At 32.2% G+C, this 15,645-nt stretch overlaps 1 protein-coding gene across 7 annotated transcripts in view; it reads right to left on the bottom strand.

Annotated features, from left to right (window-relative positions):
* Window positions 1–15,645, bottom strand: part of LOC111702650 (triple functional domain protein) — a gene marked incomplete at its 3' end in the record, with an annotated part of 222,423 nt that overhangs the window by 98,291 nt on the left and 108,487 nt on the right. For all 7 annotated transcript variants that reach the window (XM_023474874.1, XM_023474442.1, XM_023474643.1 and 4 more), the window contains 7 exon segments: window positions 996–1,118; window positions 2,002–2,124; window positions 3,570–3,678; window positions 4,992–5,191; window positions 8,873–8,986; window positions 11,624–11,734; window positions 11,876–11,960. In XM_023474874.1, the coding sequence (XP_023330642.1) occupies window positions 996–1,118; window positions 2,002–2,124; window positions 3,570–3,678; window positions 4,992–5,191; window positions 8,873–8,986; window positions 11,624–11,734; window positions 11,876–11,960 (865 nt within the window).

Here is a 15,645-nt window from a genome sequence, read left to right as displayed (position 1 = left end):
GGGGGGGGGGGGGGGGGGTTGAACGCCAGAGTGGTCTTAGCCTTTGAATAGTTTTTAAAAAGGTTTACACGTGATTGTGACATCTTTCTCCATTGTTTCTTCAGCAGAAAACGCAAATATTTTAAAAAATTTATTGAAAAATTGAGACATGGATATCTTAACCATCTTTGATCAGATAAATGTTTTAAGGAGAACGCTGTGAATTGGACATGCCAATCAATAAAAGTTACGTTTGCAGTCCCTTTCAGAAAACAGATTTTGTATTTTGAAATTTCAACCAAAGAGTTGGGGGAGGAAGGAAATTATAAAGGATTACTCTTGGATTATTAAAAGGAAAAATGTAATCTAGAAAAGAAGAGAATAGTTTGAATAGAAAAGATTTAATATACAATTGTAAAGAAATAAGATGGATTTTACAACCGACAACTATAATCTAATTCCTCAAAGTAGTCCTTAAAAGAATTTTAATTTAATCCCTTGATAGAAAGAAAGGGAGCTTGTCACGATAAAGGTAGAGAGAATAAGATTACAAAACAAAAATTGAAATTTTCTGTAGGTTCGGATCCCGTTTTATCGTAAAATTTAAAAGGAATATTGTTATAGAAAATTATCTTACAATTATTTTTACTTCGCATAATTAGGTTTTACCTAAGGCAGAGATAAGTTTTGCTCAATTTGGATCTGAATTTGCAAAATAATGTTGAACCGGATGAAGGAAGCTGAGGTTCTAACTTAAGCATAACGATAAAGAATAACGATTGAAAACTTTCTGAAACTTTTTCCATCTTTTGCTTCAATATAAGTTTTAAGTATACAATTTTGATAAACAAATTTGTTCCAGAATTTTGCTACATCTAAAACATAAAATTAAATTCTTATATTTGAAAAATTTTAAAAAGCGTGAACAAGATCTTCTTTCATTGAGAAGGGTTGGGAAGGTTTTGGAGTTTAGACCCCCATCTTAGCTAAAAATGGCGCGCAAAGCGCATACTTACATTGGATGCCGCGGTGAATTGATTGTGTTCCTCCTGTATTGTTTTAGCATCCTGATAGTTCCGTCCTATCTCCACATAGTTACCAAGGAAAACGTCACGGTTAGAGAATATCCAATCAAACATCTAGAATTTAAAAATGAACTAAGCGCATACTGACAGTTTTATTAAAGATATTTTGAAACAACATTAAAGGTATGAAAACAACAAAAAGATTTTATTGGTATTAAGCAAACTTAACAAAGGATGACAAAAGATCATAATTCATGAATTTAATGTAATGAACACCTAGTTGTAAATATAGTTTGATGGGAAGGAAGAGAGGGGTCGAATTATACATTTCTTGAGTTTCCGAATGAATGATTTGAAATCAGAATGTCTAATTCTAAGAATCTTTGTTTAAACTTTGAAGAAATTTGAGAAAATGTCAAGTTTGTCGGCGAACTTTTATCTAGGAATTTCATAACGAGCTAACTAGCTAGAGAGGGCGGACTGGTAGGGAGGAACAAAGAAGGTAGGTAGGGGAGGATACATTGATAAGGGGAGAAATAAGAGAAGAAAGAATATTCTAGATAATATGAAAAATGCAAGAACGAAGTAGATCGGACATAGATAGAAAAGGTAGAAAATATGTCAGGATGGGATTAATAATAAAACTTTAACAATTGGAAGTAACAAATGTCATAATTTGAATTATCAAAGGTCTACACCGCAAGATTACAAAGGTTACAAAATTCAAAAATTAAAGCTTTTGACGAATTTTCAGTTCTTTAGCTTAAAATCTAATTAGATCGATAAAACTCTGGAATAAGTAGACAACTTCAATCTTATGTTTATTTGATGTTATTATAAAGAAAGTACTGTACCAGTAGCTTAAGAATCATATAAATTATTAATTAAGCAAAAAAGGTCTGTAATCACAGCGAAATGCAAAACTAAAGTCTAACAGTCGTCTTTCTATTCTAGAGCTTTATGGGTCTCCCTGTAAACAACTTTATGAAATCCAAACCTTCTCGCAATCCTGCTCAAACATCCTGAGCTGTAGACAGTGATCTAGCTTGTTCCTCTTCACCTTCCACAGCTGTAACAGTTGCTGCTGTCCGCTGTGCACTTGATCTAACAGCTGCATTATCTAAATTACAGTTATTATAACAACTAAAATTCTAAATAAAAATTAAATGATCATTTAAGTATTTCAAACTTTTCTTTTATTGAAGTTTAACTACAGTTTTAACCATAACCGTATTTCATGTCGTTATAAAGTAAAAAGTTTTATCAGAAGCTTTAAAATCAACATATTAAGTGAAGTAGGCCTGTGTACACTGTACACTGCATAAGTGCTGCGTTTAATGTTTATGGAGTATTTAAAGTTATATTCCTATTCCACGGGAATAATGTTTATGGAGTATTTAAAGTTATATTCCTATTCCACGGGTTTAATGTTAATAGAGTATTTAAAGTTATCCTCCTATTCCACGGGTTTAATGTTTATGGAGTATTTAAAGTTATCCTCCTATTCCACGGGTTTAATGTTTATGGAGTATTTAAAGTTATCTTCCTATTCCATGGGTTTAATGTTTATGGAGTATTTAAAGTTATCTTCCTATTCCACGGGTTTCAAGGTTTCCATTGTAGTTATCCAAATAATGACCTCTCCATGAAAGGTTAACCCCATTGTATAATTTACTGTGCAGTAGGGTGACACACGAAGGGGGTTAAAAAAATTTGGGTGCATCGTTTCTATGGGTGATGTGGCCCAATATGAGCATTTTGTGAAAATTTGAAGTTTATCGGAACACTGCATCAGGTGGAAGTCGTTTTTGTTAAGGATAGGGGGACAAATCAACACTTTGTGACACTACATTTTGTAGAGGCTGCATTTGGTTCTAGAAATTGAGATAAAAGGCTGAAATTTTGCAAGCAGCCACCATTGTAGCCCTCTACACGGATCTGAAAGAAAATTTGGGATCGGAGGTCATTGACCTCTTTCAAAAATCAAGATTTTGCATGGCCACAATGAGAGGGTGCTTGCAAAATTTCAGCCTTTTATCTCAATTTTTAGAACCAAATGCAGCCTGTCAAAATGAAGTGTCACAGTGTCCTCCTATCGAGATTTTTCCCTGAAACTACTTCCACCTAAGTTCATCAAGTTAGAGCTAAAAATGTTTTTACATTTCAATGCTTAGGGTTGACATGGCCCAGAGAACCTTTGCACATATTGATTTTATGACTTTCCCTTCTTCGTGCGTCAACCTACTGTGCAGTGTGCATGTCTGTCTGTCTGTTATATCCCAAAAACGTCAAAATGGCTGAACCGATTGGGTCCAATTTTTTTGTGGGACCTCACATGATCAAAGGAAAGTTTTATGAATGGTAAAAATTTTAAAAAATTTGCCTTAACAAATTTAATTTTTCAAAATCCACGAAAAAAATTAAATTTTCGAATTTTTTTGTTATTTTTTATAATTTAAGAAGATAAAATGCCGCAGATAGAGCAACAATCAAAAGTTAAAATAAAAAATGGGCACTAATCCCCCTGAAAGCCTAGCGTATGTTTATTTTTATGTTTATGTATACCTGTGGTATTGCTACTTGAAGATCAGGGTTAAGGGTCATATTACTAGCAGTACTATCTCTACCACAGTATCCACTATCATAACTGTTTCCTCCCTCACACGTTGAAAGCCTAAACACAAGACATTTCAGGATATTTCAAAGAAACAGATAACTCACCGCATCCATATATTTTAGCAACCTGATGGTGTAAACCTTAGATATTTGATCTAGCACAATATTTGAAGTTTGAAATATTAAAGGTCTAGAACAATTTTAAAATTAGAAATTGAGTTAAGGTTAAGAAACTAATTCCTTTGTAAAATCATAGTCCTACTCTTTTGGCACAGATTTCCCATATACAAGTGTAATAGTGAAAATGACGAAAGTAATAGAATAATGAGAACGCTAAAGTACTAAAAATATTGAAATAATTGGAATAATCACATAATTATGGCAATAATATTAATAGAAATTGAAAGTTGGGTGAACTCAATTGGTGACCCCGTATATACTCTACACCGGGCATTTAAGTTTCCAGATTAGACTCAAGATTAGATAAAGTTAAAACATGCTAATGTGAAAATATAACGATTAGATTTATTTAGCTGGGGACTAACAATAGTAGTTTGTTTATAAACAAAATTCAAATACTTTTGTAAATTCGACTTATATTACTTTTCGTTATTTTGATAAATAGTACTGTGTAACACCCCTGGTATCCTAGAATTCAACAGATGGATGGATAGTGGGTACACCCAACACAAATGGATGTCTCTATATATGGAAAAATCAAGATTCTACAATTTGCACATTTTAAACCATTAAAAATAGAAGATACCAAAGCGAAGAGAAAGATTTTAAGGAAAACAATTTGATTAGCAGAAAACATTTAATCAGAGTAGATAACTAAATTGGTTTTGTGCGTGTATAATGCACAATAATTTAATTATAACCCACAACAACATATAAATTACATTAATAGGAAGAGTAATCAGCCCCTCCCCCCCTACGCACTTCATACATACATTATAATATTTGTAAAGAATCGTAAAAGTAAATTTAAAAAATAGAGACTTAAAACATTTACGTAATTATCAAGCATTGTTTCAAATGTTAAAAAATATGATAAAAAATAACATTAATGATGTAATTTAATAATTGCCAAAAATATTGTTCAAATTTGTGGTAGATAGATAGATGCTAGAGTTCTGTAAAAAAAAGGATATTTAGCGTAAAGTCGAAAGTTTTAAAAATTAACTATATTGTTCACATTAAATACGTCAATTTACATAAATTCAGAATGTTATCATTTAATATAAAAGGAATTTTAAGGTTTTATCTCGATTTTCAAAATATTAAAATTCAAGAATTATCTTCAACGTGAGAATATAAAATATTAAAAATTAAAATTCAAGAATTATCTTCAACGTGAGAATATGTTACCTTTGAAGCAAGCGCTGTCCCATACCATCAATATTCTCGACAGGGACCTTGTGGATCTTCTTCTTGGATTCGTTGTGGAGATCCATCGACTTCTTGGCGCCGTTCACGTCGTCAGCGAAGTCGTTGTGGTTGAGATCCTCCCTCATATCCTCCATCCGATCCAACAGCTCACTACTTTGCCAAACAAAATCTTCCAACCCCTGGAATAAATATATTTATTCAAAATTTTTTTTTTAAGTGAAAATCCCGCAAAGAAAGTGTATAAATAAACGGCTGAATCGAATAACATTCATACCCCCCCCTTTCGAATGTATTGAAGTCTAAATCCTGTTCCTATTGTTTACTAAGATATTTGTTACAGCAGGCTAGGTAGATTTGCACAGTGCGTGTACAGGTTCCTTTTCTAATTTCCCTCTACAAACACCCCCCCCCCCTTTCCTCTAAATGGGTAAACATTACCCCATTACCTACATACATGAGTCAAATATCAAATTTCCTTTTTACTCTGTAGCATCCCGCATCTAACATAATTTTAATCTTGTTTCGGAAAATTAGAATTCAATATTTATTAGCCAAAGTATGATTGAAGGATGGACAAGGAATGGAAGATCAAGAAGAAAGAATGAAAACAAGAAATATAGAAGTCTCAAAATGTTTCCATCTGATATCATATTGAAATTTAAAAGTATTGTAAAATTTATTTAAAATAAATTATCAAAGTTTAGAATTCAATATTTACATAGTCAGCAGAAAAATCACCAAACCTCATAAACTTAAGAGAAATAAAAATCTTTTAGTTTAGCTCGAACAGGAAAAAAACATCATGGCCGACAGTTTGACCCTCAATTAAGTGCAGCCCCCCCCTCTCCCCTCCTTCCCCTTCGCATAAAAAATATCCTGATTCATTATCTTACAGAGCATAAAATATATACAATTCTTGGATGAGGTTAAACCAAAACAATAAAATGAATTCTTCCTATTCCACGGGTTTCAAGGTTTCCATTGTAGTTATCCAAATAATGACCTCTCCATGAAANCCATCACCTCTCATCATAAAATGAGTCTTTCACTCATTTGGTTCATTGCTATAGTTTATATAGTTTAACAAACCAATTCTGATTAATCCAATTACTTATTTGTACTTAAGCTTTGTCTTTTGATTTGCATACTGCTTCACAGATTTAAAATAAATTTTGACCTCTGAACCATAAACCATTTTGACTTCCATATTCCTTCCCCCTCCACCAAGGGGGTAAATAAGTTCTAAATTAACTTGAAAATGAAAAAAGAGCTTAAAGCAATAAAATAATGAAAACATTGGTTTTTGGTTTTCGCACGAAAAATACTTGAACCCGACCAATCTCCTGAACTGATAATAATGAAAATTATGATCATAAAATTAAATATTGTAAGTTTTATGTTGTTTTAAACATAACCTAGTTTAAATTTATGAAGTATATGTGAAGAGGGGAGGGGGGTTTAAAGCTGAAAAGGCCTAAATAACGATAATACTGTTCAAGGTAAGCACATAATTGTTGCACTAAATATAGGATAGAACAACCAGCAAGAAAAATGAAAACCATATCATATTTTATATATTATTGTTCCTATAGACATTTAATAATTTCAGCACTATATATAATTAACTATCTCCACTTTTCTTCAGATTTTTTTATATCTCCCTAGACCTGTAAAACTCACAAGCCTATCTCAACTATCTTTATGAGTCATTACCAATCCCGAGTTATAGGTAAGGTAGGTATTTATTAAGTACTAACAGTAGGAAAAATAATTTTACATTACCAATCCCGAGTTATAGGCAGGGTAGGTATTTATCAAGTACTAACAGTAGGAAAAATAATTTTACATTATCAATCCCGAGCTATAGGCAGGGTAGGTATTTATCAAGTACTAACAGTAGGAAAAATAATTTTACGTTACCAATCCCGAGTTATAGGCAGGCTAGGTAATTATTAAGTACTAACAGTAGGCCCAATAATTTTACATTACCAATCCCGAGTTATAGGCAGGGTAGGTATATATCAAGTACTAACAGTAGGAAAAATAATTTTACAGTTTCATCTAGATACGGTATTTGTTTTTTAAAAAAATATTATTTTCAGAGTGAATTTTGAATCTTAATCATTGAATCATTTTTTTCTCGCAATTGTAAAACCTACAATTCTTAAGGCCCAATTAAACCCAAAAGCATGATTAAGGTTTACTGTCTCTGACGGCCCCCTTCAGCTCGGCTTATCCCGGGGATATTTGGCAAAACTGATGCTTGGGTTTTAGAGTTTGCTGAAACTCCGCAAAACTTGTGCAAAAAGTTCTGCATAATTTGAGAGAGACAAATACTAAAATTCATCTTTTATTCTAACTGTTAGACAGTAAAGATGGGGAGGGGGGGGGTCAGAACTTGTTCTTTAAACAGTAAACTAACCAAGCGTTAAGAAGTATTGTGTTTCCTAAATCTAAATATTTAAACTGAACGAGTTGACAATTGAAAAAAATCAGTTTACAAAATCATAAACATTGATATCTAATGCATACTTGATCAGACATAGCTTTTATGGGTACCATTGTAAATCGGGCATTTCTATCTTTGAATGCATCTTAACATTGTAATCGTAAGATATAATGAGAATTATTAAGAAATAAGTAATGTACAATTTGCACAGAAGACATGAATAAAGTTCAATACTAAAAAAGTTTTATGTCTAGAATTTGCATAGAGTGGATTCATCTTAATAAAATATTTGGTGGAACAAATTTCTTGATGATTAGCAGAAATTCCAGCGTAGAAAATATCCCGCAGAATAAATTTATTCATGCAAATATGAATGCAAAAATCTGATGGAATTCCGAACAATTCTGCAGCGGAACGAAATTTAGTTATTTTTGAGTCCGAACTGCATAGAACACGAGGCTGATGGCGATAAAATTACATTTTCGTGATAAAACTCCTTAAAGTGAGTAAAATGAAGTAGTTTGACCACATGCATCCAGGCTTTAAAGTTTAATTATGCCTGAAGTTTAAACCTACTACTGTCTAGAATATTTGTTACTAAATTACACAACTGTAAACTGAAATGAATGCAAGAGAAATTATTTTGTTTCTGGGTAATATGTTAAAAAGACATTTTACAAGCAATGCCCCCCCGGCTANAGCCCCCCCCCCTCTCTCTCCCTTCTATCCATTCTGAGAAACAAAGAAAGAGGAAATTGATATCAAGCCTAGACAACGTTACCAAATCTCAGACATTAGAAATAAAAAACTTGCATTATTTAATGCTAAGTGAACATTACATCAAATGATCAAACAAAGAAATATTTAAATAATTTTCAGAGTTTTACCAAAAAGAACATATTTTTACTAAACTATTTTCTGAAAGTTAATTTTGAACATTTTACGACCCAGACTAGGAGAGATACTTACGGGTTTAATTGCTGAATAAAATGCAAATATATTTGGTTTAATATTTTCAGCCATTAAATAATCTCATAATATTCTTTATACCACCGGTTCAAGCTGGGGGGACAACATTTATTAATATCAAATTTAATAAAAATACAGGGTGAGTCAAAAATATATGAATCGGGATTTTGCGATGTTTTGCACAACATGTTAAAAACTATGGCTTCCTTCGGATCAAAACTTAAAAATATTTTTGAAAAAAGCACGAAACCATTTTTTGGAGGAAAATGTTTCTACTATAATTTTCCAAAATTTCATAAAAATTTATCAACAATTCAAAAAAAAAGAAATGACAAAATAAATTTGAATCTTCATTATTTTTGTTCAGCCGAAGTTTTAAAAAAAAAATAATCATNCTTCAGAAAATGGTGTGCACCTTCCAGATAAAAAACAAATTACTTACACATCTCATTTCAATCCAGATAGTGTGATCATAGCTGAGTGTTCCCTCGAGGTCAACAGTTAGCTGGCTCGGGTCAACTTGCTTATGTAAGGATTCAAGACCAATCAAATGCGTCTAAAATAATAAACAAATTAAGTGAAGTACGTAAAAATACTAATGGGGATGATGTCGAATAAGACGATAAAAATTCGCTTACAAATTTGTTTTTATTTTATCTTAAAAGAAGAACAACGTTTTTACCCAAAAGAACTAATGTATTTTCCTGATTTAACATTTTGTTTATCGGTACATTTGATTGTATATTTTTCTTGCAAATGTATCTTTTACAATTGTACACTCTTCTTTACCTTAATAAAAAAGTTATATTTTGAGTTGAGACTTTAAAATCTTGAGACGAAAGATGAAGAACATATGAATATGTTGGGATAAGAATAAGAACATAATTTAGCAAATATGATATTTTGTATTTAAACATTTTGCAATTGCCCTTTATTAATAATCCCTCTGCTCTTAAAATATGTTTTCTAAAAAGTTTAAAATCCTTAACAAAGATTTAATTTGATGTTTGGTTTAAAGGCGAGCATTAAGTTGAACACCAAATATGAAGATGATTTCTATACGTTTTATTATGCTTACTTCATACAACAAAATACAAGATTTTAAAACCGTGAGGGTACATGATTAAAATTGAGTACTGGGTACATGATTAAAATTGAGTACTTAAGAGATATGGAAGTATATATACATACACAAGCAGTACAATAATAGTACAAGTAGCGCTTGGGTTACAAGCAGTACATTCAATACATGGAGTACAAGTAGCGCTTGGGTTACAAGAAGTACAAGCAATACATGGAGTACAAGTAGTGCTTGGATTGCAAGCAATACAAGCAATACATGGAGTACAAGTAGCGCTTGGGTTACAAGAAGTACAAGCAATACATGGAGTACAAGTAGTGCTTGGATTGCAAGCAATACAAGCAATACTTGGAGTACATGTAGTGCTTGGATTACAAGAAGTACAAGCAATACATGGAGTACAAGTAGTGCTTGGATTACAAGCAGTAGAAGCAATACATGGAGTTCAAATAGCGATTGGGTTACAAGCAGTACAAGCAATACATGGAGTATAAGTAGTGCTTGAATTACAAGCAGTACAAGCAATACATGGAGTACAAGTAGCGCTTGGGTTACAAGCAGTACAAGCAATACACGGAGTACAAGTAGTGCTTTAATTACAAGCAGTACAAGGATTGAATATAGTACAAGTAGTGCTTGTACAAGTAGTGCTCGGATTACAAGCACTACTTGTAGTTCAGGAAGTAAAAGAAGTACATGAAGTACATGAAAAAGAAGTACATGAAGTACATGAACATGAAGTACATGAAGTACATTGAGTACATGGAGTGCATGGAGTACATGTATTGCAAGAATTACAGGAATTGAACGAAGTAATAATTGAACATGAATTGCAGGAAGTACATGAAGTACAGGAAGTACTTGGATTACAAGTAGAACATGCATTGCAGGAAGTACACGGAGTAAACGGGCAAACATGGAGTAATAACAGTTTAACGCTGAATGAATTTCAACACAGTATAAGCAAATTGTTTAAAAGCTAAATATAATGTTTCTCTTGGTATAATTGTATTAGTAAATATATCTCTCGACCTTCCATGTTTATGATTAGAGGTGATAGAACAGGAAAATAACTTTAATTATCATATTCTCAGCCTGTTCTGCATGTTAAGCATACTGTCTACTAATTATACAAAAACTTTTGCATTTCAATTTTTCAATTTTCTCTTCAACAAATGGTTTGGGTCAGGTCACAAACTATGAACTAGGGTTCAATTTGTTAACATTTTTTTTCAAGTAGAAATTTTAAATGCCAAAAACAAAAGAAATTGCAGGTTTTGACAAAGAAATTTTCAGTAATCCTTTATTTAAAGATAAATTCTGGCATAACAATTCCTCTGAAGCCTTCAATCAGCAAAATAGGAAAGAATTCGAGAAATTTGTCTCTGTAAAAATATACAGGTTAATTTAATTTTTAAGGTAGGAAAAAATGTGTATCCCTGTTTTAGTGTAACCACTTTAAACTGCGTTGAGAGTCCNCCCCCCCACTATGCTTCATGTTGAAATAATTCCCGTCAAATCTGAGTTGGATGTTGACTGTAAAATGACGTTAACTAAGGTCCTAAAAGCATTTATTATCAGTTGAGAGGTTTACACACCCATGTGAAAATTCTAAAAACAAGACATAAAATCCATAAATATCAAAAGTATCATGAATATTGTAAATTCAGATTTTAACAGTTTCAAAATGTGGAAACGTTGTGTTCTTCAAAACAAATACTTAGCGGAAAGGGGGGGGGGTTCTTAAGAGCTAAATGTTGATGAATGACTACTAAGAGACTATCGACAGATTCATAATTGACCCTCCATTTTTTAAAGTGACATACCCATGCACAACTTTAAACCCTATTTGATGAAGCAATTCTTAAATTTCTATCTGAAAACTAATAAGTTTCCTTAAAAAGCTACTTGCAGATTTAAGAAGCAGGGACAACGAAGAAGATATCAAAATTTTCACTTTTACAAATAGTAAAACAACGTTGTTTGCTCAAGCAGAGGTTGGTTTCGAAGTGAATCAGGCAAACAGTCTCTTTAAACTTGGGAAATTTTCTTTGTTTCTAGACCCCGACATCATAAAATGTAAATAAATGCGCTTAAAACTGTAATATTTACCTCAAACTTGTATTTCTGGCTGCCCAGGTTGGTTCGTTGTTTCTGCCAGAATGTGTCAGGTTTTATAATGAGTGCTGTGTGTATACTTGTTGAGTAATTGTCCTGTAACACCTAGAAATAAAATACAATATAGATATCTAGTAACTCGTGTAGATTTATACAGATATGAAACATTTCTTAAACTATTGAGCTTTGGTTCACCAAGGGAAGACGTGGGGGGGATATTTTCCTTAATTTGTACTTGAGGTTTACCTTGAGTATTGGTTTAACTGTTGTCCAGCTTGAGTTACCACGCATATCTATGACCACTGTGAACCCCATCTCTCTCACGTCATCACTGAAACAAAAACAAGCTTGTAAACAAGAATAAGTTGACAGTAGGTTATTGCACATACATATAAAAAGCTATTTATTTGATCCAAAATAAATAATCTTTCAATATTATAATTTGTTTAGCATTAATGTAATTTTTATGTAATTCAGATATTTTGTTACCGTTTTATCTATTTATTAATTTCAGACATATATGTGTGCGATCAAGTTTAAAGTCTAAAGTAAACTGTTGATCTATGAGTGCGTATATCGAATATCTGTTATATATATATATAATATATTATATCGTATGTATTAGTACCAGGAGTACTCGGCGTTGCCCAAGTCAAGGCCAGCCGGTTGGCCAACTGAAGAGAACAAGTAATATAAGCGCAGAGCTTTATTGTATAGATATTGAATATTTCTTAAAAGAGCATGTATGCAATTTATTCGGTGTAGGTGTTCAATAATAGTTTAAAAGCCTACTTTTCTGAATATATTGTATGAAAAGCAACGAGAAAAGTTAACTGTTGTAGGTCTTTAATGCGAGTTAGAAAAACATTTAAAATTGCAAAGAGCCGCTTAAACTACGATCCAGGCAGTTTAAAGGGCAGCTAAAAATGCCGAGAATTTAGAAACTGAATAGTTTTCTGAGACAATGAGGCAATCAGAGGAAATTTTAAATACCAATCTTTAATCAGTTCTAACATGCATCTTGTTAGTAAACATTCATTCATTAAATATTTAAAAGGATTGTAAGCTTTTTAAATCATGGTTTCTTTGGGTATGAATTATATGGGACTAACTTTTTGGGTGCTGTTGAAACCTTCAAACTTTCCTTACGATTTAGTTTACAAGATCTATTTTTTATCGAATTTACATCAATTTGTTTAATCACTCTAAATGCCATTTGAAGAGACTGTGACGTGTTTAGACTTAAATTCAAGTTACCTTCCACTTAACAATGTCATTTGACGAGACTGTGGAGTGTTTAGACTTAAATTCAAGTTACCTTCCACTTTTACAATGTCGTTTGAAGAGACTATGGCGTGTATAGACTTAAATTCAAGTTACATTCCACTTAACAATGTCATTTGAAGAGACTGTGGCGTGTATAGACTTAAAATCAAGTTACCTTCCACTTAACAATGTCATTTGACGAGACTGTGGCGTGTATAGATTTAAATTCAAGTTACCTTCCACTTAACAATGTCATTTGAAGAGACTGTGGCGTGTATAGACTTAAATTCAAGTTACCTTCCACTTAACAATGTCATTTGACGAGACTGTGGAGTGTTTAGACTTAAATTCAAGTTACCTACCACTTAACAATGTCATATCCGATTCACAACAGTAACTTTTAAACCTTTAATAGATCAAGGATAAATGAGGTATTTATTTTTATCTTTTAGAAAATTGATAACTTTCAATGGTGGTGGTTTAATTTCAATAAAGTAGTATCTTCCTTTTTAGTTAATAGTTACAAAGAAGGTAGAGTTTAAAGGGTACCGTTGCGAATCGGACACGCCATTTTTTAAATGAAAAGCAAAATCCCTTTAAGAATGTTTTCTTACAATTTACAAATAAACCTTTAAACAAACTTGAATTGACCCTCAAGTTCCCATAAATTGAAAAACTTAATTTGACCCTCAAGTTCCCATACATTGGAAAAACTTGAATTGACCCTCAAGTTCCCATAAATTGAACAAACTTGAATTGACCCTCAAGTTTCCAAAATTGAACAAACTTGAATTGACCCTCAAGTTCCCATAAATTGAACAAACTTGAATTGACCCTCAAGTTCCCATAAATTGTGTGCGACGCAAACCCAAGATTAACTTTTTACTAATATAAATTTTTTAACATTTGAGAACATTTATTATTGTATTTTTTAACAATTTTGTTGGAATAATCTCATTGATAATATATTGCTGTTATTTCAGAATGACCCCTGCTCGGTAAGCAAGGGACGACAGATGCTAAAAAGTTCAATTAGTAAAATTATACCTCTACCGGCTACGGCCCTACAATTTACTATGTATCTTATACTTTGAGACATTGGGTTTTGAATTTATAGATATCTCGGTCAAGAATTGTATCTGTTATAAAAAATACTTGGTTTACTATCTAACTAAATCAGAGTAAAAAATTTATTTTTCTGTAAGGTTAGCAACTTAAATTCGAAACTCAGTTTTCCAAAGTATTGCTGTTTTCTGTTTCCGTCTCATAATTTTGAACAAAAATGGTAAACTTGGTTTTAAGTTTGTATTGAAGAAGGAGAAAAGAAAACACTCGAAATATTTGTAAATATCCTTGATATTATTGTATTAAGATGTGAGGTATTAAGTTTGTAGAATAAACAAGTTTAAGAAAAGACGGACATGAGCAAACTATAAATATAAGAGGGACAACAGAGGTGGATAGAGACCAGAATACTAAATATACAGGAACTGAAAACTTGCCTCGAACTCTAATTTTATAATCTGAATATCTTTGCAACCTGTAAACCTTTAATAATCCAAGCTTTGACTATTAGATCCATTAATCCAAGAATTCCTGAATCAATGAATCAATGTAACAATAAAATTAAATAAAAAGGAAAAAATCGATGAATTCACAAATCCATGAATCCATAAATTAATCTCATTCAAATAATCAATGACCACCCATATACAATGAATCCTTATAAACGATGATTTTTCAGAAAGGAATATTAAACCTAGGAACGATGTTTCCTCAACATGTTTAATGGAAAAATATTCCAATGTTTAGGGAGTGTAGGACTGTAGGTATAATTATCATGAGTTTTCAAGGTTCAAATCCATCCTTGCATGATTTAGCTCATCTAAAACCAGAGAGATAACCAATTTCTAAACTGGGTCTGCATCATCCAATGCAATATTTTATTATAACAACTGATGCAACTAAGCCGGAAAGATGAAAAATGAGTTGAAAGGAACTTGATAAAAAAATGCCTCGTCCTATCTCCGTGCAGCAAGGACGGGAAACCTATAATTTGCATGAAACAAGAGGAGGAGCCTTGTTAAACTAGGTTCTTTTTTCCAACCCATTTCTACAGGTTGGAGAAAAAATATAAAACTTTGAATTGGAAAATTGTAAATAACTAAGGACGACATTTTCCTGGGGGTGAAATTTTTTTGATCGTAAACCAGTGACTTCAGCGCTTAGACCGATTATTTACGATTTAACCTCATTGGTGTCAGTAATGGACATACAACTTTCCTCGATATAGCGTGTTAAACCCCCAATCCATAAGGTTTACTCTTTGATTTTCATGTACTAAATCACTGTTTGTCTGCAGTTGTATGATTGTGAGTGATGCGTTAAACCCCATTCATAAGTTTAGTTCTCTGGTTTACTTGTAGCAAACACTATTTGTCTGCGGAGGGGGGTGTGTGTGTGTGCTGCTCAATGCCCTTTTATGTATCTCTCGCGCTTTGAGCGCTTTGTCTTGTTTTCTAGCGCGTGTGTGATCGTTGTATGAATATTAATGCGCGTCTATGCTTAGATATTCAGGCTTGAAGTCTGTATCAATCAACAGGAAGTATATTATTATATACATCTTAGATATCTCACATTTCAAGATTGATATCTATTTATTTAACAATATACATCTTAGATATCTCACATTTCAAGATTGATATCTATTTATTTAACAATATACTTCTTAGATATCTCACATTTCAAGA

This window comes from Eurytemora carolleeae, unplaced genomic scaffold, assembly GCF_000591075.1.
Source record: "Eurytemora carolleeae unplaced genomic scaffold, Eaff_2.0 scaffold101, whole genome shotgun sequence".
In the NCBI taxonomy this organism is placed as follows: Eukaryota; Metazoa; Arthropoda; class Copepoda; order Calanoida; family Temoridae; genus Eurytemora; species Eurytemora carolleeae.
This window is presented reverse-complemented; position numbering and strand designations above follow the sequence as displayed.